This window comes from Ovis aries, chromosome 15, assembly GCF_016772045.2.
Source record: "Ovis aries strain OAR_USU_Benz2616 breed Rambouillet chromosome 15, ARS-UI_Ramb_v3.0, whole genome shotgun sequence".
NCBI classification, from domain to species: domain Eukaryota; kingdom Metazoa; phylum Chordata; class Mammalia; order Artiodactyla; family Bovidae; genus Ovis; species Ovis aries.
The window spans coordinates 74845644-74867502 of NC_056068.1; the positions used below are offsets into that span (position 1 = coordinate 74845644).

The 21859-nt window shown below is 62.4% G+C and overlaps 2 protein-coding genes across 3 annotated transcripts; one reads left to right on the plus strand and one right to left on the minus strand.

The window, feature by feature from the left end:
* The first annotated feature begins 1167 nt into the window (after positions 1–1167).
* Positions 1168–20580, plus strand: MAPK8IP1 (mitogen-activated protein kinase 8 interacting protein 1). 2 transcript variants are annotated; one of them, XM_027979656.2, is made up of 12 exons: positions 1168–1389; positions 12401–12506; positions 14410–14724; positions 16232–16313; positions 16483–17295; positions 17437–17512; positions 18268–18440; positions 18665–18774; positions 18874–18990; positions 19084–19154; positions 19287–19385; positions 19733–20580. In XM_027979656.2, exons 1-12 carry the CDS (start codon positions 1289–1291, stop codon positions 19803–19805), a joined length of 2136 nt encoding a protein of 711 aa, XP_027835457.1. In that variant the 5' UTR covers positions 1168–1288; the 3' UTR covers positions 19806–20580. The 2 variants fall into 2 exon arrangements, with proteins under 2 accessions (XP_027835457.1, XP_014956615.2); XM_015101129.4 differs by lacking the exon at positions 1168–1389 and adding an exon at positions 10885–11269.
* FREY1 (Frey regulator of sperm-oocyte fusion 1) lies at positions 20305–21411 on the minus strand. The gene is made up of 3 exons (XM_027979657.3): positions 21174–21411; positions 20977–21050; positions 20305–20804 (listed from the first exon to the last, which is right to left on the minus strand). Exons 1-3 carry the CDS (start codon positions 21275–21277, stop codon positions 20683–20685), a joined length of 300 nt encoding a protein of 99 aa, XP_027835458.1. The 5' UTR covers positions 21278–21411; the 3' UTR covers positions 20305–20682.
* Positions 21412–21859: the final 448 nt, after the last annotated feature.

Below are 21859 nucleotides of genomic sequence, written 5' to 3' on the forward strand. Positions count from 1 at the left end.
CAGAGGCTCTATGACCCACCAGAGCTGGGGACCTTGCTGTGCCCAGCAGCCTGAGTGCCCAGAAGTCCATGTGCTGTGAGAGAACACACAGGCTTAATCCTCTTAGGGGAGAGAAGTCCAGGAGGAACCATGACCCGGAGTTGCAGGGCAGAGGCACTGGAGGGAGCCGAAAAACCATCAAAAGAATCCCTAGAAGTCAACTGTAGGGGCAGGAGGAAAGGCCCCAAGTCTTAGAATGTGAGAAGCCTGCTATGGGGTGTCTGAGTGCAAAAGGGGGTGCTCTGCAGGAAATACAATTGAGGTGCTAAGTGAGGAGAAGGTGACGTCAAAGTCCTGACATGAGGGAGGAGAAGCTGAGAGAAGCCAAAAGGAAAGGCTCAATTCACCATTAGAAGTGTTTGGGGCTGAAAGGGGCTTAAATCACTCTTTAGAGAGGAGACCCTCGGCAGAGTCCTTGGGTGGAGTGGGGGGGGGGAGTCCCCTCAAGGGGTGAGCCCTGGTTCCCAGCTGGAGGTGGGGTGTTCCCAGCCTCCAGTGCCAACATTTGTATTATATTTCATCCTCACGACCATGAGATGGACCATTATCATCCCCATTTCACAGATGAGAAAAAAATCAAGCCTTAGGACTGTTGTAACTAATGTGAAGTCACACCACCTATTCTACTAGGAGAGCCGGGCTGTGACTTCACCCTACCTCACTCCAAAAATCTGTCGGTCCTAGGAGCCAGCATCCAACACCCGCTAGTGTTTCTCTGCCTTCCTCCACGACTCTCCTTTCCTGACTGCCTTCTTTGTCTGCAGCGAGGGGGTCAACTCGGGTCCCAGGGACCAAGATCCCGCCATTAGTTACTGCATACCCGGACGCTAGGCCCACCCCAGGAAGAGAGCCCGCAGGGACACAGAGGGCTTTGCGGAAGGGGAGGCTGTTATTACTGCGTGGGATTGAGGGCGGGGCGGAGCCAAACTCGGGGACCGCGGGGCTGCGACTTCAGCACCTTGGAGAGCGCAGCAGGGGCGGGGCTCCCGGGTAAGGGGCGGGGCGGGGCGGGGCATACCCAAGCCTGGCCGAGGACCCGGGAGCGCGCTCGGAGGCGCTCGCGCCAGTCCCGAGAGCGGCGCGCGGTCTGGAGCCGCGCCCTGCCCTGCGCAGGTGCGCCCGCCGCGCAGTCCCCAGCCGATCCCCGCGGCGGCGGCCTCTCGCCGCGCCCGCGCCTCCTTCCCCGCCGCCGCCGCCGCCGCCGCCTCCGCGCCGCGCTCCGCCCGGATGGCCAGGGCTGTGCGGGAGAATGGCGGAGCGAGAGAGCGGCGGCCTGGGCGGGGGGGCTGCGTCCCCGCCTGCCGCCTCCCCGTTCCTGGGGCTGCACATCGCGTCGCCGCCCAATTTCAGGTGAGGCTCTCCGGCCGCCGCGCCCCACCCTTCAACCTAAATCGATCTGCCCGGGCTCCCCCCACCCCGCACCCGCCTCGCAACACGCACTCATGGGAAACCGCAGAACGAGAGGGCGGCGTGGGGATGGGGTCTCTTCCCGAATCCTCGTCAGCCTCAAGTCTAGACTCATGGCCGATGCATATCCGCGGTGCGGCTCTCTCCGCCATTCCGTGTCCGAGGCGAGGAGATCCTGAGCTGGAACTGGAGGAGGGGGCGCGGAGGCCGCCTTCTCTCCGACTTTGGAGCTGCGGCGGGGTCTGGGGTCCGCGTTGAGGTCCCGCAGGAGGCAGGAAGCCTGGGGCTTTGCCTGCGCACAGTCGGAAGGCTCCTGAATAGAGGATGACACTAGGTTGGGGTGCCCCTCGGGTCCCAGTTTCTTGGGGCGACCGACAGCCTTGGTGCTAGAGAGAGTCGCAGGCCCCTCCCCCAGCCCTGCCTGGCCAGAGGGGCCCAACTCCCAGGCCTGGCGTGGCCAGGACCTTCTGTGCATTGGGACAAGCACTGACCTGGTCAGATGCGTGTAGGTGCCGAACGAAGGCTCAGCCTCAACCCGCGAGATCGAGGCCCGGCTGTGGGAGGGGGAGTCTGGGTTGGAGCCCGCGGGAGTAGCCACGGTTATTGGTGGGGTGGTTCCTGCTGGGGTGAGTACCCTGGATCCTGATCTGAGCTCCTGCTTCAGCTCTCTCCATGCCCCTAGTCTGGCCTTAGGCAACTGGGAGGTGGATTTCAGAGAGGTGGCAGTGGGTGTTGTGGGGGTTGGGATGGACGTCCCTCCGTCCTCATCCTGGCGGGTTGGAGAGGAAGAGGAGGAGGGGTTACCGCTCCCGAGCCCCCAGAAAGAGGCCTCCATTCCCCATTGTTCCTCCATGTAATGAGCTGGTGTCTGCCCCTCTCCTGGGGCCTGCACCCGCGCCGGGCCCCAGCTGGGCTCTGGCGCCAGCCCCTCTTCTTGACCAAGGGGTTTCTGGCTCCCCGGCCCTCAGGTGGGCAGGGGCCTCCAGGGATCGCTAACGGCATCATCTTTAGGACTGGAAATCTCCCAGAAGGCCCGGAGCTGAGCTGCCAAAGACCAGATGGAGAAGGCCGGGCTCCAGGGCTGGGGGCTTTGTGGTTCGAGCCTCAGAGTAAGGAGGCCGAGGTCTGAGACTCACTCCACCGGAGGTGAACTGCGCTGCCTTCCCACCAGCGCTGCCCTCCTTCCAGGAGGCCCCTCTGTGGTGGCTGAGCACAGCCCTGAGACAGACGTGGATGCGAATCCTGGCTCCACCAACTTTCTAGCTGCCTGACCTGGGCAGCTCTTTGGGCTTTCCTCAGTCTCATCTGTTGATGAGCTAATTCATATTGATTCCTTCAGGTGCATCACGCTGGCACTCAACAAGCATCACCCTCCACACCGGCGGGCGCTGAGGCGGCTCATTCCTGCTCGGGGCATGTTCCCGGGGCTGGCTGAGGTCTCCCTCCCCACCACTCTGGGCGTCAGGATGGGCCTGCCCATTTTGTAGATGAGAAGACTGAGGTTCAGGAAGGCGGGTGGCTTCCCCGAGGGGAGTCAGGGCCTGAGGCTGCGTGTTCAGTCCACTCTACCTTCAGGCCCAGCCTGACCCGGAGGACAGCTTGGCCTCCCCACCTGCTTTCCCCTCCGCAGGTGAGAGGGCTTTCCGTCCCTGCTGCCCCCGGCGGGCAGGTTATCCTGGACTCCTGAGGGACAGCGACTGATAAGGAGGGCCCGCCAGTGAGTGTGCCCAGCCCTGGGCCCGGTGGGCCAGGGTGGCACTGTGCCAAGGCTGAGTGTGGGTTGGCCCTCCGGGACACCATGGCCTGGCTGTGGAGATGTGAACAGTAAGGCCAGTGTCTCTGGCCCCGAGGCCTGCCCTGCCGGCTCCAGCAGCCCCCGCTGCCCTTTCCCTGGCCGCCTCTCACAGTTCTGAGCTCGGCTGATGGAGCCCGGGTGGGACTGCGCCCCTGTGGCTCTGGCCTGGCTTTGAATCCTGGCTCCGTCCCTTTAGCCGCATGCTCAGAGTGGGTGCCGAATGCCTTGGGCTGGTTTTTTCTCCATGATGCCTACTTTGGCCCTTGCTCAGGGCGGCCCTAATACTTGGATGAAACAATACATGTTGAGTGTTTCAAGGGCTGTGAAGAGCTGTATTCATGTCGGGCTATTCCTGTGGGTATTATTGTGTGTGTGTGTGTGCACGTGTATGTGCATGCGTGCGTGTGTGCGTGTGACCCAGCACCACTGTCCACTTCCAGAAGGCACAAGACGTCAATACCTAAACTTTGGTTTGCCTGAAGCCCGGCACAGAGTAGGTGTGCAGTGCTTTACTATTTAACCGGGGATGCAACTGGAGAGTTCAGAGAAGAACGCTGGAAACCCTGCCACTTGGGAGGCCTTTGCTCTGCCCAGGCGCCGTTCTAAGCACTTTCTGTGCAAGGGCGCCTCGTCCTGCCCAGAACCACACAGACAGAATCTTGTCGTTATCCCCACTTTGCAGATGAAGAAACTGAGACGGGAAGAGGTTGGATAAGTGGCAGAGGTCAAGTTCACAGCCACCCCAGAAAGAGAGGGCCCAGAGGGATAACGATGGAGAGTTTGGGGAGGGGGACACAGGTGTGGCTCTGAGGAGGGCGAGCATTTATTTGGTGAGAGTTGGTGTAAATAAACCTTTTTTTTTCTGATTCTAGAAATGCTCCAACCAGTTACTAGTAATTACCTTTGACTCCAGTGTGGGAGAGGGATTTTCACTTATTTCACAAACTTCTGTGTTCTTTGAGTTCTTTTTTACCATAAGCATAAGTTACTTCTGTCACCTACAAAAGAATAAAAGAAAGTTGGAGGGTAAAGTGATACATGTTCATTTTAAGGAAATTCTGTGAGAGAATTTAAAGACTTAGCAGCAGATTCCTTGAGCTACGTGGCAGGAGGAAGAGAGGGACAGTCCTCGTGAGAGGCTGGTGGGGGGTCAAGTGAGTGGCTTTCCCAGGGTGTGCCAAAGGCAGCGTGGATGAGAGGACCTTAGAGACCAGCCCACTCCCAGCCCACCCCCTTCCTTAGGGGGAGACAAGAGAGGCTGAGGAGGTTCTGGAGCACACACAGCAAGCTGCAGCGGAGCTGGGGCGGCACCGGGTCTCAGGACTCCTTGGACACGATGGTCATGTTCTGGCCCCCACGCGGCCTGGGGGGCGCAGGAGCCAAGGGCCCCCTACCCACCTCCTCACAGGGTTCTGCGCACTCAGCTGTTTTTCATTCACCCAGCAAGAACTTGTGGGAATTCCCAGTGGTTAGGATTCCACCCTGGCACTGCTAAGGGCCTGGGTTCGAACCCTGGTTGGGGAACTAAAATCCCATAAGCTGTGCCACCCGGCTCTCCACCTCACCCCCAAAAAACCCAAGTTACCTGCACTTTGCTGGGCTCACTGAGATACTCCAGAGGCACAGATGAGGGCCTGGCCTGTCATGCGGGCAGCGACGTGGTCTATGTGGTCGGACAGACAGACAAGGCCTTACAAGGCAGGTTGTAGGTGAGCTGGTGACTCAAGTCAGGGGCCTGGAGGGGCCTTGGGCCCAGGGTGAACTCAGCACAGGCCTGGGGGGCGAGTGAGGGTCACCCAAGAGGAGGGGTGAAGAGGGAAGGGGCATGTGACACCCAGGCTGGCCCAAGTGCAGAGACTGGGCGTGCAGGGATGCAAAGGCCCTGTGGGGACCCTGGCCTGTCCCCCCACAAGCAGGAGAGCCCACAGCGGTCTCGGGAAGGACAGCATCAGATGGTGCCTCGGGCTTCTGATCAGGAGTGGACAGGGAGGCAGGGAGGCCACTGGGAGACCGGCTGTTGTGTGGGTGTGGACGGGCCTCAGGAGAGGGACATTTGGAGGGTAGATTAGCCCACCTGGGAGGGAGCCGGGGGAGGGGAGAGAGGCGCCTGGGATGAGGCCGGTCCAAGGAAGGGGGTGCCCTGTGGGAGAAGAGAGGCTTGGGTGATGACATCACTTGAAGCTGAGCCTGAGGTTGCTGATCAAGGGGGGACCCAGTTAGAGGGTTCAAGCAGGCAGTTGGTGTGGGGTCTGGAGCTCAAAGGGGAGGATGGGGCTGGGGCCACAGACCCTGGGAGTCTCTGCTCAGAGAGCGAGTGATGGCCTGAAGCCTCAGGAGGAGCATCATAATGGTGGGGGGTGGGGGGACAGAGTGAAGGGAGAGGCTGGGGACCTGCCACATCTGGGGGGCAGTGAAAAGCTGCTGCTGTTGGGGCCACCCCAACCCCGCCCTGGGCAGCGCCCCCAGATGGCTGCGATGAGGCAGAACGTGGACTCTGCTCACACAGCCTGCTGTGGCCAAGGCAGCATTTCAACCCAGTGATTGGGTGTCAGAACCATAAATTGGCCTCTGGATTCCTGGGGCCCCAGGGGGACCCACAGGTTGGGCCCCAGGTCCCGTTTCCCATCCAGGGGCTCTTGCGCGTCCAGGGCACTGTCTCTGCAGCTGGCCCTGCTCCTGGATTCATTCAAGAAATCTCTAGGCACGTCCACCGTGGGCCTGGCCTTACCCAGCACCAGAGACACAGGCAGGGCCCAGGGCCTGGGTCTACCAGCGCTGCTTCTAACAAGCATTTATTTAGTGCCTGCAGTATATGGGTCCCGGGCTTCATGTGCAGAGCAGAGCAGGGGCGAGAGTCAGAGTTACCCCAGGAAACCCAGCTCTGCGAGGGGCGGGGGCTCGGGGGTGCGATCCAGAGCGGACTTGCGGAGAAGACCCCCCCCAGATCCCACTGCGTCCCACGGCTGTTTGTGTCAGGGTCTCTTCCTGTGTGCGAGTCATCACGTGGAGCCATAAGGTGACACACTCTGTCTTCTGCTGATTCTATTAGTTCCCATTTTCAACATTAACGCACAGACTTTATAACGTTCATCCCGAACAGTGAGCAATGCTCCATCTGCTGGAAGACCCCGCGTGCCAGACTCCGCGGTGGTCTCCATCATGAGGATACACACCCTTGTGAAGGAAGGTTTTGCCAAGGTTGGGATGGTTCCACAGGATAGTGTCCTGAAAGTCGAGTCACCAGATCCCAGAGTTCTTGCTCCATATCAGCACCAAAGTATCTAAACAGATTAGATGCTTGCTAACCCCAAGCAGGGCCTTCCCAGGTGCCCTAGTGGTAAAGAGCCCGCCTGCCAGCGCAACCGGGCTTCCCTGGCGGCTCAGCTGGTAAAGAATCCGCCTGCGGTGCAGGAGACCTGGGTTCGGTCCCTGGGTTGGGAAGATCCCCTGGAGGAGGAAATGGCTACCCATGCCAGTATTCCTGCCTGGAGAATCCCATGAACAGAGGAGCCTGGTGGGCTACAGCTCATGGGGCTGCAAAAGAGTCGGGCTGAGCAAAACCCCAAGTATGGGTGTTCTTGTGGGACTGGTTTCTTGGGTTGGATTCAGTTTTCAGTGAAGATGACCCCAGTGTGGACACAGTTGAGAAAGGAATTCCAGACCGGAGGAGAAAACCCAGCCTGACCCCAGGGTCCCCCAGAGCTGGGGGTGGGACGGAGAGGGGACTCTGAGGGTGAGGCTGGGCCTGGCGCCCCCCACTCTGCCGTCTCAACCAGTACCATCTTCCCAGAGGCCCCCACTCCTACCCCAGACGCGCAGGCAGGGTTCTGGGCACACAGGAAGTCAGGCTGAGTAGGGAGCTGGCTTCAAGATTTCCAAAGGGGAAGTCTAGAAAGACCTGGGGACATCAGCGTTTCATTCATTCAACAGCAGTCGCTAAGTACCTGTCATGTCAGGCCCCCTCGTGACGCCGCCCTCATGGGCCAGTTGCCTCTCAGGGGAGCCCGCCTCTGGTCACAGAGCCCACAGGGAAAATTCCAGTGACTCCCCGCCCCAGGACGCCTGCAAAGGGGACCTAGGCCACAGCGGGGCTCTTCAGCCCGATCAGGGAGCCAGTGGGGCAGGAGCCTAAGAGTTGGGAGGGTGGGAGGCGGGGGCAGGATCCGCAGGTGAGAATTTGGGCCCCTTCCCCTAAGGATGGGGGAAGCTGTTAGGGTTCTGAGCTGGGAACGGGTGATAGAGCCAGACTTGCATTTCACATGTTGGTTTTGGTGGCCCCTCGGAGAATGGCCTGTAGGAGAGACCAAGGGAGGTGAGGAAGCTGCTCGGAGTAGGGCAGCCCAGGCTCGGGTTCGAGAAACCCCTGGACAGCCGTGCTCAGCACTCAGAGGGCGGCAGAGAGACAGGCGGGACCCTTGGACCGCAGCTGACCCCATCACAGCGGGGCCCCGTGAGACATCGTGGCCGGGACCCACGGTCAGTCAGCTGGCACCCTGACCTCCCTCCCCAGGAACCAGGAACAGGAAGACTGGAAGAGCCTCTGGGCAGCCAGATGCCTGGCTGGGTTTGGCATTGCTCAGCTTGAAGCCTCAGCACTTTACCATTTAACCCTTGCTTGGCAGGCACTGCTGACTCCACCTCCTCCTGGGTGGAAACAGCAGCTTAGAAAGAGCTGCCGTTGGTGGAACGCAGATGTGACTGACGGCACATGGCAAGGGAAAGGCCGTGATGTAAACATCGAAACACAAGAGGCTTGTCTGTCCGTTTAGGGGAGCTCGGCTCAGGCAGCAGGAGCCTGAGGGTGGCATGTTCAGAGGACAGTGAGGAGCCAGAGGGGAGGACTGGGGCGCCAGAGTGGGAGGCGATGAGGTTAACTCGGAAGAGGGAGCCTGGGTGATAAAGACTGATGCCAAAGGTTGGGCCGGGGGGAGTCTCGAGAAACCAAACCCTTGCCATAGAGTGACCAGATGTTAGTGTGGGTGAGACCTCGTGACCCATCTCACCCCAACGGGCAAGCAAGTCTGGCTGATGAGGGCAGCTGCCTCCGCAGGGCTGGGGTTCCCAGACCTAGAGGCAAAGCCGGGGACCCGACCTGCGGCTGGTCGTGTGGTTCAGCCTGAGCTGTCTTCTGGCACTCTGGGGGCCGGTTTCCATGGGGAAGGTGGATCAGTGGGTTCAGGAGGGGACCTTCCTCCTTCCTTCCTGCTCCCGCTGCCCGCCTCCCCTCCATCTTTTCCTTCCTCCTCAAGGAGCTGCTCTCCTTGAACTTGGAGGGACTAAGGGTCTGTATGGCTTTCCCTCCACAAAGGGCCTCCTGGGGCTTCAGGTGAGAGACCCAGAACTCGTGGTGCCTGGAGAAGCAGGAGGGAAGGGCAGGGAACAGGGCGGCGGAGGCATGGGCAGAGGTGGGCCTTGCGGGAGGTGGGTGTGATTTGCCAAGATGACTCCAGGACTAGTCCAGCCCCCGATCCTTGATCGGGACCTCCTCACAGCACCCTGTAATTTACACACACTCCACTCAGTTAAGTTTACCAGCACCCAGAAGGGGGGGGGCCTCATCTTACATATGCGGAAGCTGCAGACCTATGACATCTTCTGTCTGAGCCTTAGTGTTCCTCATCTGTAAAATGGGCAGAATAAAACCATCTTCCAAGGCTGGAGTGAAGATGAAGGGAGACGCAGAGCATAAAGAAGGTTGGTGGCCAGGGCATGGCAGCCACTCAGGCGACAGGGCGGCTGAGCCTTGGATGGAGTCAGGATATGATCTCAGGCCTCCTGCTTCTGGGCCTGGTATGGCGGCCATTCCACCATCTTGCCTGGCTTAGGAGTAAAAAGTAAGATTGAGGAGCTCCGTGAACCTGCCCCACCAGAGCCAGGGATCAAGTACAAGCTGTTGAGCCCCAGCCCAGGGCTCTGTCCACCACTGCCCTCGGTGACCCTCATTGCTCATGTGTAGAGGCTGAGACAGCTGTCCCTGCCAGCCCCCCAGACCTGCCTCCCAGGAAGCAAGAATATCAGGTGATGCTGAGATTGCGTGTGTAGAAATGAGCTGAGAAGCCCCGGCCCAGGTCCAAGCCAGACCCTGCAGGTCTGCTGTGAACACTCTGGTCTGAGAGGAGCCGTGGAGGCCGAGGCTGTCCTGGACAGCCATCAGCAGACACATACTGAGTGCCTAGTGTATGCAAGATGACCTCACCAGCTCTGCCCTCCAGACTTTGCTGGTGGGGGAGGGCACATGCTGGGTGCAGGGTGGGGGTCGGGTGTGAGCTCCATCTACTTTGGAGCCCCCTGAGAGGACGGGAAGGAAGCTTGATGCAGGCCTCTTCCCTCTACTCCTTCACACTGCCTTCCCTCCACGCACAGGGTGACACCAGCCACAAGCAGGAGGAATGACAGGGACCAGCGAGCGCTGCCTGGAGGGCTGTGAGGCGCTGACACCGGGGACCAGGAGGGCTTCCTGGAGGAGGGGGCTTAACCGAACCTTCTCCCAGCAGGCACAGGTGAAAGCCTGCCACGTGCTTCATCCAAGCGCTGGGTTAGATGCTTGGGAGGCAGATGCAAGAGATAGACCTTCACACACAGAGTCGGCAAGAGGAGTTGCGTGCAAAGGGTGGTGCTTCATCTGCCTCATCGTGGTGGGTGCGAGGGGGAGCGATGTGCAGGCATGGGGAAACTGAGGCAGACAGCCCAGGGTGGAGGCCTGGGACTGCAGAGGCAGGAGCTAGGCCAGGCTGGGCAGTGAGGGCAAGAACATGCAAACGTGTGAGGGGGTCCCAGGCCCCCAGGGGTCGTCTGAAGGTGCGTCTGGGTTAGTCACCCAATGGTCCTGCCGCTGCCTGGTGCCAGCTGAGTCCCAGGGGGTGCTTTCTCTGTGATGGGCCGGGCTGCCAGCGTGTGTTCCCCACTGCAGATGGGTTCTCAGCCCAGGATCAGAGATGCCACCCTGCGCCAGACTGGGCAGGGCTGCCCTGACTTCCTCTCCAGCCTGCCCCTACCTCCACGCCCTGCCCCAGCCCGGGGAATCTACCACCCTTGGGCTCCAGGTCAGAAGAGGCCTTCGAGAGAGCACATTGTCATCGGCTACCTCGGCCGCCAAATGCCTCCGTGCCACTCCTCCAGGGGTCTTCCAGCTTCTACTGCTGCCACCCCACGGTGCCAGGAGTCTCTTGGGCCCCCAAGCTGCCCTTCTGCCCTGCCCAGGGAGATCCACACATGACCTGCCCTTAGCCCTGGCCTTGGAGCCTCCTTTGCCTCCAGGCACTTCCTGGATGGAAGGACAGAGCCCTGGGGAAGGGGGCCGGGTTCTGTGTGCACCCAGGTGGGCAACAGAAGCAGCCCAGACCCACCCCAGGCAGCGCTGTCTGTGAGCCCGCAGAAACCTGCCTGATGAGCTGCGGGGGCTGAGCATCCCTTTGCGGAGAATTTTGGAAGCGCAGCCCCCCACCCCCACCCCACCCCCATCTCACCACCAGGAGCCCTAATTGTGTTGCTGGCCCTTTAAAAGCAGATCCGGGGCTGGCTGTTGGGGGGAAACTGCCCAGATTTCTGCCATCTGCATTCAAGCCTGGGCCAGGGAGGGGGGGCCACCCCAGCCCCTGACAGGATCGGGGCATTGGAAGGGCAGGAGGAGCCCGGCATTGATTGCAGTAACCTGATCCCGCGGGGGAGGCGGCCGCGACAGCAGCGGCTGGGAAGAGCCGGGGAGGAAGCTGCCTGCAGCTGAGGGCTGGCGGGGCAGAGCTGGGGTCGGCAGCCAGCCGCTGCCTCCTCTCCCGGCCCATCTATTTTTAATGAGCTCCCCAGGCTTCTGCAGCGGGCTGGACGCAGAAAGGCAGGCCCAGGCGGCGGAGGCCGGAGGCCCCAGCCCTGCCCCGAGCCCTGGCCCCCACCCCAACCCTTCTGGGCATGAGAGGGCGGCCCTGGGGCCCCGCAGCCCCCCGGCCGGGCAGGGCTCTCCATGCAGCTGGTGCTGAAGATGGATTCGAGCCCAGACAATGACAGCTGGTTGGAGGATCAGTGGGAGCACTGGTAGGGGTTTGGGGCCCGGCGTGGGGGAGGGGGAAGCTCTGGGGCGACTCCGCTGGGCTCCAGGTCTCTGTTTGGTTTGAGGGGAGGCCAGAGGCTGGGGTGTGGCCCTCTAGGACCCCCTGGGGCTGAGCCCACCACCTCTCCTGGGTGACCTTGGACTAGTGGGTCTACATTCTCTAGCCCTCAATCTCCTGGTCTTCTTGAAGAAAAGACTCAGAATTCTCCCCAACTTCCTTAACAGAGTTCTCCCACTGTCCCACCCACACCAAACCAGGCAGATACCCAGGGCTGGGGCTGAGTAGGAGCTGGCACAGCCCACCACTCTGGGGTGGGGGCCGGCCTTGCAGGGACGGGGTCCTCATACAGCCAGTTAGAGTTCCCACGCTTTGAGTGGGATCTCCTGAGTCCAGGACACCTCCCGCCTATCCCAGCCCCGCCGTGGGCGACCTCCCGGTCAGGGCCCACATGCCAGGCAGGAGGATTTTGCATTGGAATTGATGAGACCAAGAGCACAGACTAGGGGCACTGTCTTTCCTAGAACTGGATGAAACTAGATTGACACCAGGTTCCCTTTCATCTGCTCCCAGGGCTTCTGGGGGGGGACCTCCTGGGCCAGGGACATGGAGCACCCCTCTGAGCTGGGGTGGGGCCTCTGCAGCACCCTGGTTTCTGTCCCCAAGGTGCACAGGGAGGCCCCACTCCTGGCCTCCCTTGGAGTCTCTTCTCAACGCTCCGCCTCCTCCATGGGTGAACTGGAGTCAAGTCAATGCCTTGACTCTGGAAGCCATTTCTTTGGCAGAGCCGAGGCTCTGACCAGCTGGGCCTTCTAGGCACAGCCTCCTGGTTGACAGCAGGGTGGAAACTCCCAGCCGGGTAGGGTAGAGCTACGGTGACCCAGAGCCCTCCCTTCCAGTCCTCACCAGGAGACCTGCCTTTTGATCTGAGCCCCAAGCTTGCCCTGCCTGCTCAGTACCCCTTGCACTGATGCAGGCAGACCTCAGGTCCTATCCTCTAGGGGCTGTGATATGTCAAGGGGCTACTCCTCGGAAGAGGTACAAGGGAGGCACCAGGGTCCTCGGCCCACCGCCAGCAGTCCCCTGAGTGGTAACTTTGGCTTCTTGTCCCCACCAGGCTCACCCATGACATCAGCCTAGAGGAGTTTGAGGATGAAGACCTCTCCGAGATCACCGATGAGTGTGGCATCAGCCTGCAGTGCAAAGACACCTTGTCCTTACGGGTAAGGGTTGGGTGGATGGGATGGGTAGGGACAGGAGGGAGGGTATCCCCGTATCTAGAGGGGCTCTCGGGGTCTTTTTGGCACTCCCATCTAAGGAAATAACCTGTAGGAAACATCCAGGACCATGCCTGGCACATCTTGAGTGCTCAGATTTTTTATTTATTATGTATTTATTTATTTTGCCAGGGGCAAAGGCAGGAGACAGATCCTTCAATTGCCCACAAGAAGGGAGAGAGCAGGAAGTCTTGAGGCCTAGGACAGTAGCAGTTAGGACCATAATTAAGGGAAGACTCAGGACTACCCTAAATCCTTTCCAAAGCTTCCTTGGCAGAGGGCCTGAGGCAGTGTAGGGCGGAGTCCAGGGGAATCTGCAGTGCTTTGGGGCAGAAGAGAGCCAGGGCACTCCCAGGCACCGAACACACCACACAGCCTAATGGACCCCCTCTGGCCTCTGTCCTAAGGGTCTCTCTGGAAGGTTAATCCAGCATTGCTGCTCTGGGCCCCCGTGGCTTTGCCATAGGACAGATGGCTCTCTCAGCTGCCAAAGGTCTGAATCCTGCCTGGAGGGAGGTCCCCAGCGTCTGGGGAGGCCCAATCAGACAGAGATCCCTCATGTCTTTTCAGAACAGGAAAAAGGGGCCACAGGCCAAGAGATGGAAAGCAAGCGTGCAGCTAGGTTGCAGAGCCCAGAGTTTCTCTCAGCTCCCAGGAGGGTGGGTGGCCGGAGTAGACATGCGGTTGGGAGAATGTTAGCAAAGGAGAGCCGCAGTGTGAGTTGGGGTGGGGTGCCTCTGTGTTGACCTCCTTTCACCCCCAGAGATTCTGTAAGTCCTTCTAGGCAAGAGGAAGCCGAGGGGTGGGGCAAACCCTACCTACGTTGTACCCCCACCCCCTGGCCAGGCCAGAGGGGATGGAGGCCGAGGCCACTGATTCTGGATGAATACAGCTTCTTTGAGGTCATTCATTGGTTTGGGACTCCGGCACCATCCTCTTGGCCGACTTGTACAAGCAGAACCTTGGAGAGGGTGGTCTTTGCAACCAGCGGACCCTGAGACGGTACTAGCTCAGGGTGTACCCTGTGGGGCCTTAGCCAAGCTCCAGGGGGCTATCACGTTTTCTTGCCAGTAAATCCTGGCCTCTCTGGGACGCTGGGAGGCAGTTAACTGGCGAGGGAATTGGGAGAGTCAAGGGATCTGTCCAAGGTGCCAGGGAATTAATGGCAGGCCTGGAGCTAGAACGGAGCTCTGGACTGTCAAAGTTAGGCCGAGAGAAGACCTCAGGTTGGAGGGTCCTTAGCCTGAGGACGGAAGAGGGTGTGGATGCCACTGCCTCATGCGAGTGCTTGCCACCTGCTCCTCCCTGCCCGGCGTCCCTCTTCCGTCCGCGCTCGGGTCCTCCTGTCCGCACTGCGGCCCTCCGGGCTGAGACTATTTCCTGGGTTTCCCTTACTGCCCACTTCAAAAACTAACCCTGGTCTCCATCCCTTGTGGGGCCCTGAACTCCTCGGCGACCGCTCGGTCCCCAGTCCCCATGGCAACAGCGGTGACCTCACTCTGGGCTCGGTTTACTACTCGGGTGAGGTCACCGGCCGTTGCCAAGGGAACGAGGGGGGTTGCAAAGAGTCGGAAAGCGGGCGACCGTGGGGGCGGGGATCGGTGTGGACTGCCAAAGGTGCGGACTGACATGCGGAGGAGGCGGCGGCCTCGCGCGTCCTCGAGGGGGCAGGGGGGCACGGCCCCCTCTCGCGGGGCTCCTTGCCGCTCTCCCTGCCTCCCCCTCTTTGAGGCCGCGGAATGGGCTCGCCCGCGCCGGGTGTGGGGCGGGGGGAGGTGGGGGCGGTGCTCGGCCGCCTGGGCTCCGCCCCCGCCCGGCCCCCTGACGCCCCTCCGTCCGCGCCGCGCAGCCCCCACGCCCCGGGCTGCTCTCCGCGGGCGGCGGCGGCGGCGGGGGGAGCAGGCTGCAGGCCGAGATGCTGCAGATGGACCTGATCGATGCGGCGGGGGACACTCCCGGCGCCGAGGACGACGACGAGGAGGAGCGCGCCGCGCGGCGGCCAGGAGCGGGGCCACCCGAGGCCGAGCCCCGCCAGGAGACGGTGCCCCGCGGCCAGAGCCAGGGCCAGGGCCAGGGCCAGGGCCAGGGCCCGGGCGGCGGAGACACGTACCGGCCCAAGCGACCCACCACGCTGAACCTCTTCCCGCAGGTGCCGCGGTCTCAGGTGAGGCGGGGCCGGGGCTCAGGGGGCGGCGCCGCGGGGCGGGGCTCCGGCAGGTGTCCTCAGGGTCCCGGCAAGGGCCGCGGAGCCGGCGGGGCTGCGCGACTCGGAGAAGTCTCCAGCCTGGTGATGCTTGGCCTAGCTTTCCCAGGGGGAGGTCCCTGGAGAGGTGATCGCTGAAGGCAAGCAGAATCCGCCCTAAGTGAGACGGGCCGAGTAGCTCTGGCTGGGTTTTGAGCCTCGAGATGAGACGTGGAAGGAATGTCGGGACTGAGAGGGCCAGGGGGAAGATGCTGCTGGAGAGGGAAGCAGGGGATTAAGAGAACAGGGGTTACCAGGGTGTCGGGGTTCCTGCTGAACGTGCGGCAGAAGCAGGGCCTGGAGAAAAGGGCACGTGAGGTGACCTCGTGGGAAAAGTCACGGGAAGTTGTGAGGCGTTGTGGCTGTTGCCGCTTTGAAATTCGGGCAGCTGGGAATTCCTGGGAGGCAGGGAAGAGAAATGGGAGGCGGAGCTGCTGGGCTGAGTTGGGGGCCTAGGGCCCCTGGGCTGGGTGGCTGGATGCCAAGAAGGGTTGAATGAGGTCTGGGGAGAGCCGGCAGTGGGCCATTGTCTCCCAGGCCCAGTCTGGGGAGGTTCAGAGGAGCAGCTCTGGGAGCGGGGCTGTGGGTGGAGGGTGCAGGGGCTGCAGAGAGAGGATCAGTCCCTTTCTCAGGATGGTCTCTGGTGGGTTTTGGCAGCCAAACTCAGGAATGTGGGAGCTTGCAAGGGTGTTCTCAGGGGAAGGGGCTCAAGGTGTCTGTAGGGAGCCTTGTATATAAGCATTGTGGAGAGGGGTCCCCGGGGCCGGAGAATGTGGGGTGTGTGGCCCGGAGACCCAGGCAGCAGGGCCTCTGGCAATTACATCTGTCATTCCTACCTCATGCGCTCCTGGGGGGAGGGGTGGGGGAATCTCATCCTGGAGCCATCCTTTGTATGATTCAACCCAGTCCCCCAGGCCAGCTGCTGCGGAGACCCTTCTTCCCGCCTCTTTCAGGCTCTACGAGCACGTCCCTGCCTCTTCCCTAGGCCATGGCTTCCCAGCCTTCAGGGGAGTAGGGCCAGGAGTGAGCATCTTGCCTGTAAACCCTCCACGTCTGAGACCCCCGGGGTCTGGCTCTGTCCCTGGATGGCTCTGGCTCCCCTCCCCACTCACCACCAATGTTGGTGTTGCCACTTTCGTTGAGGCCAATGAGAACCTCTCCCTGAGGCCCAGCCAGCTTCCCCGGGCCCAGGGGGTGGGCTGTCCCACGTCAGCAGGCCTGGGAGGAGGACTGTGACTTGCCGCCCTTCCTGCCTGTGCCAGAGGGCTGAGGCCCTTGGCCAAGTGGTAGGGGGGCAGGGGCAGCAGCAAATGGCCTGGGGGGGGGGGCGGGGGGCGGGGGGGGGGGGGGGCGCCGGGCAGGGCCGGGCCTCCCTGTGCCGGGCACTGTTGAGCGCCTCTGTCACAAGGGCCTTTTGTCCCCTGCACAGGACACACTGAATAATAACTCTCTGGGCAAGAAGCACAGTTGGCAGGATAGGGTGTCGAGGTCATCCTCACCGCTGAAGACAGGTAAGTGGGGACCCTTTCCCTTGCCTGAACTCCAGCCGTGGTCAGCGGTGGCCCTGGAGCCTGCCGCACGCCCCGTGGGGAGGCCCCACCGTGTCTTGGTGTCTGTGTCCGGGCGGCCCAAGGGCCGGGTGAGGGCGCCAACTTGAGCCCCGCCCCGCCTGCTCTTCAGGGGAGCAGACGCCTCCGCATGAGCACATCTGCTTGAGCGATGAGCTGCCGCCCCCCAGCAGCCCCGCGCCCACCAAGGATCGAGGCACCTCCACGGACAGCCCCTGCCGCCGAAGCGCCGCCACCCAGATGGCGCCTCCCGGTGGGCCCCCTGCCGCCCCCGCGGGTGGCCGGAGCCACTCGCACCGAGACCGCATCCACTACCAGGCGGACGTGCGGCTGGAGGCCACCGAGGAGATCTACCTGACGCCCGTGCAGAGGCCCCCGGACCCTGCGGAGCCTACCTCCGCCTTCCTGCCGCCCGCCGAGAGCCGGATGTCGGTCAGCTCCGACCCCGACCCCGCCGCCTACCCCGCCAGTGCCGGGCGGCCACACCCGTCTATCAGCGAGGAGGACGAGGGCTTCGACTGCTTGTCGTCCCCGGAGCGGGCCGAGCCGCCAGTGGGAGGATGGCGCGGGAGCCTGGGGGAGCCGCCGCCGCCTCCGCGGGCCTCGCTGAGCTCCGATACCAGCGCCCTTTCCTACGACTCGGTCAAGTATACGCTGGTGGTGGACGAGCACGCACAGCTGGAGCTGGTGAGCCTGCGGCCGTGCTTCGGCGACTACAGCGACGAGAGCGACTCGGCCACCGTCTACGACAACTGCGCCTCTGCCTCCTCCCCCTACGAGTCGGCCATCGGGGAGGAGTACGAGGAGGCCCCCCGGCCGCGGCCCCCTGCCTGCCTCTCGGAGGACTCCACGCCCGACGAACCCGACGTCCACTTCTCCAAGAAGTTCCTGAACGTCTTCATGAGCGGCCGCTCGCGCTCCTCCAGTGAGTGGGCAGCAGGGAACTTGGTTGGGGGGACCTGGGGGAGGTGTCCCCAGCGGCAGCCCCAGGTCCACCTGGTTACGGCATTAGGGCTGAGCCGGGGGCTGGGACCATCCTCTCCCAGCTTGTCCCCGTCGCTTACAGGTGCGGAGTCCTTCGGGCTCTTCTCCTGCGTCATCAACGGGGAAGAGCAGGAGCAGACCCACCGGGCCATATTCAGGTGAGAGCTGAGGGCCCCGCTGGGCAGGCAGGAGCTGGCCACACCCTCCTGGCCTCCACCATCACCACATGGCCTAAAGGCAGCCCCTGCACTCAGCCCCAGGAGGACAGTGTCCACCCTCTAGGAACCTGGAGCTTGGACACAGAGTGGACGGTCTCAGAGTGTGTGTTTGCTGCCAGGGCCCAAGAGGGTGCCGAGCAGACACCCCTGACCACACATTAAAACCCGCCGCCGGGCCCCGCCCCTCCCCCCTCCGCCCCGGGTGGAAATAGTTACTACCCATGACCCCTCACTTAGAACTTCCCTGTAGCTCAGACGGTAATGAATTTGCCTGCAATGCCAAAGACCCAGGTCCGATCCCTGGGTCAGGAAGATCCTCTGGAGAAGGGCATGGCAATCCACTCCAGTATTCTTGCCTGGAGAATCCCATGGACAGAGAAGCCTGGCGCCTACAGTCTATGGAGTTGCAGAGTCGGACATGACTGAGCGACTAACACTGCTACCGCCATGACCTCTCACAGTTGACCTGTGGCCCTGCTCTCTTGGCTGTGATCTCCTCGGTGGCAGATGCATGTCTGATTGACCTCGGTCCTCTCCTCCCGGCCCTAGGAGTCACGGGCGCACGGGATGCTGTACAAATTTTTATTGAACCAGTGATGTCGATGTAGCTCGCCGACCCCAGAGCCAGGTGGGGAAACATGTCAGGTTGAAGGGGCCTAGGCAGTGAATTCCTCACGGGCCCTCATTGGGGACAGGTTTGTGCCTCGACATGAAGACGAGCTCGAGCTGGAGGTGGACGACCCTCTGCTGGTGGAGCTGCAGGCCGAGGACTACTGGTACGAGGCCTACAACATGCGCACGGGAGCCAGGGGCGTCTTCCCTGCCTACTACGCCATCGAGGTCACCAAGGAGCCTGAGCACCTGGCAGGTAGTGTTTCCTCCCCCGCCCTGGCGCCCCCACATCAGTCCCGCCCCATCGCTCCTGGGCAGACTGGTGCTCCAGATCTTAGCCTCCCAGGGAGGGGGCCCCGCAGCGGTGACTTCATCTCACAATAGAGAAAAGTGAGGCCCAGCCCAGCAGGGCCAACCCCAGGGGCAGGGGTGGTGACCCTCTGTGGGTTGCCTGCTGCTCATTCCACGCTTGCTTTCCAGCCCTGACCAAAAACAGCGACTGGGTGGACCAGTTCCGGGTGAAGTTCCTGGGCTCAGTCCAGGTCCCCTATCACAAGGGCAATGATGTCCTCTGTGCTGCTATGCAAAAGGTAGCTGCTCTGCTGGGGAGGGCACCCACCCCTGGCCTGGTCCCCCATCCTCTCCTGGGGAGAGGGGCGCCAGCCTGATGTCCCGTCCTGCACCCACAGATCGCCACCACTCGCCGGCTCACCGTGCACTTTAACCCGCCCTCTAGCTGCGTCCTAGAGATCAGCGTGCGGGGCGTGAAGATCGGCGTCAAGGCTGATGACTCCCAGGAGGCCAAGGTGACAGCCCAGGGCCCCCCCGCTCTCCTGCCAGACTCCCAACCTGTGCCCTCGCAGGCTGACGACCACCCTCTTCTCTTCTCCCTCCTGTAGGGGAATAAATGTAGCCACTTTTTCCAGTTAAAAAACATCTCTTTCTGTGGATACCATCCAAAGAACAACAAGTAAGACCAGAGGGGAAAGGGGTGGAGGCGGGCGTGCTGGCTCAGGGTGCTTGCAGTCCAGCCCCGGACCTGGCGTGCGCCCCAGGGGCCTGAGCCCCTGTCCCGCCCAGACGGACTGCTCCCCCTCTGCAGGTACTTTGGGTTCATCACCAAGCACCCTGCTGACCACCGGTTTGCTTGCCACGTCTTTGTGTCTGAAGAATCCACCAAAGCGCTGGCAGAATCTGTGGGGTGAGTGTGTGCGTCCTGCCGAGCTCCCAGTCCTGGTCTGAGGGCCCCAGCACACTCCTCAGGCTCGGCAACACTCCCAGTTCTCCTAGCGCCTCTGCACAGCTCCTCGGCTCACGGAAGGAGGGCTGGGCGGTCCTGCAGTCCCAACTTTATAGTCACTGGGCCCTTTCTTTAGTTGCAATCTTACTCAGGAAACACCACGTGTAGAGAATAGAGCTGAGCAGCTCTCACCAGGGCAGGCGTGGGAAACAGAGCCCAGAATAGGGACCCCGACACTCCAGGGTGGAAACCCCAGGTGGAGATCCTGCCCCTCCCCAGTGACGCCTGGGTGTCTGCCTGCCTCCTAGGAGAGCATTTCAGCAGTTCTACAAGCAGTTTGTGGAGTACACCTGCCCCACAGAAGACATCTACCTGGAGTAGCGGCGGCGCCACTCCGCCCTTGCATCCCCAGGCCAGGGCCAGGACAGCGGGCTGCCGACAGGACGTGGCACTGCTTGAGGGGGCACCTGCCACCGCCAGAGGAGGGGGCGTGGCGGGCTGCTGGCCGGGGTGGGGGAGGGCAGGGGTTATCGGGAGAGGCGAATGCAGTCTATTGTAATATATGGGGTTAAGACTCATCTGTGGAGGATGGTGTGGGCTGCCCGGGGGTTGGGAGGGCACAGGGCTGGGGGGAAGATGAAGCCTCCAGCCAGGATGGGCTGCCCTCCTAGGAGCAGAGGGCTCTGTCTCACCTTGGGCCTCCCTCACTTCCCCCCTACCAGGGCCTCTGGCCGGTGGCCCCTGCCTTGACAAAGCCCATGCCACCTGCAAGTGCCCACCCTAGCCCTGCCCCCAACTCCCCAACCCCCAGCCGCGGGGCCCTGAGCTCAAGCCCAGCCCCTCCCGAGGACTCTGTGGTCAGGAAACGGCCGCAGGTGGGGGATGCCCCCCCCCCTTCCAAGCTGTCACCGGTGTGGCCTCTGGACCGACAGCTCCCACCGCAACCCCGCCGGTGCGCTGGCCCCCTGGCAGGCGTGGGGGTCCCCACGGGGAGGGGAGAGCACGGCAGCAACGGGGGCCCCACCTGGGCAGGAAAAGGAGGCTCCGCCCCGGCCCCGGGCCAGCCGGGCCTCTTGGCTGCTTCAGCTGTAGCCCCATTCTGGGTCCTGTGACCCTGGCCTCAACTATTAAAGTGCCATTTCCTGTCGGGACCGCACTGGGTGTCATCTGCTTGGACCCCCCAACCTCGCCCGGCTCGTTCCCACGCCAGGAAGGCCCAAGGCTTTGCTGCACAGAATAGTTTTATAAGGGGTTCCCATCACAGGCGTGAGTCATAGTAGTACTCGGCCATGTCGGGCCCGTCTCGCTTGCGCTGCTGGGCCCGGGAGAGCAGGGGTCGGGGCCCCCGAGGCCACGGGTGTTTCGGTCGGACCCCGTAGTCTAGAGAGAGAGAAGAGGGGGTGAGTGGCAGGGAGCATCCGCGTTCCCCTGAAGTCTTCCCCACGCACAGGCTGTGTGGGGTGAGAAGGCCCCGAGGCTGGCGGGGTGCCCGCTCCCAGGGCACGGCTCCCCCATCAGGGAGCAGGGTGGGGAGAGGAAGGGGAGAGGCTACCATCCACCAGGCCGGAGAGCGGCGCCGAGAGTTCCAGGGGGGCCGAAAATTCCTCAGGAACGGCTCGCTGAGGCCTGCGGGAGAAGTTGGGGTGCTCAGCACAGGCAGGGGGGCAGCTACCACCTCCCAGAACGGGAGCAACGTCTGAGGGTGGGGGGTCCCGACACCGGGGAGGGGCGGCCCACCTCAGGAGTTACCTCAGCGGCTGGGGGCGGAGGAGCGCGGCTGCCAGGACGAGGTACAGGACGAAGAGGCTCAGGCCGGCCCTGGGGTGCAGAGCCCCCAGCATGGCGAGAACCATCCTCCACGCGGTCCCGGATCCCGGCTTCTGCCTGCCCCTCCCCCGGCAGGCCGGAGGACGGAACCTGCTGCCCACGCCCGGCCGCCTCACAAAGGCCCCCAGCTCCGTGGCTCCGTGTCAGCAGCGGCAGCGGCTCCAGCGGGCTGGGAAGCTCCCTGCTGAGGCCTGTGGGCGGGTTGTGCTGAGGCTGTGGGCAGCCAGGTGCTGAGCCCATCTTACTCTAGACTCACCGCTAAGGGCACAGATAGCTCAGATCCCCACCTCGCCTCTTGCCAGGCGGAAACGTTACCTCCCTCTGTGGGCCTGGGCTTCCTCACCACTGAGGTAAGGTACCTACACCACCTGCCCAGGGACGGACACCCAGGAGGCCCTGTGCAGAGGTCACAGCCACCGCCCAGAGCCCCGGCATTTCCACTGCTCCTCGCCCAGCCTCCCTCTCCCACCCCCTCCCTCCCACACTGAATTGCCCCAGGTAGGTCCTGCAGCTGGAGAGCCCTGAGCAGGTCCCTGGGCCCTGGCCCACTCAGGCCCCACCAGACTAGCCCATGCTGAGGGCACTCCCCCCAGGCTGCCCCCCCGCAG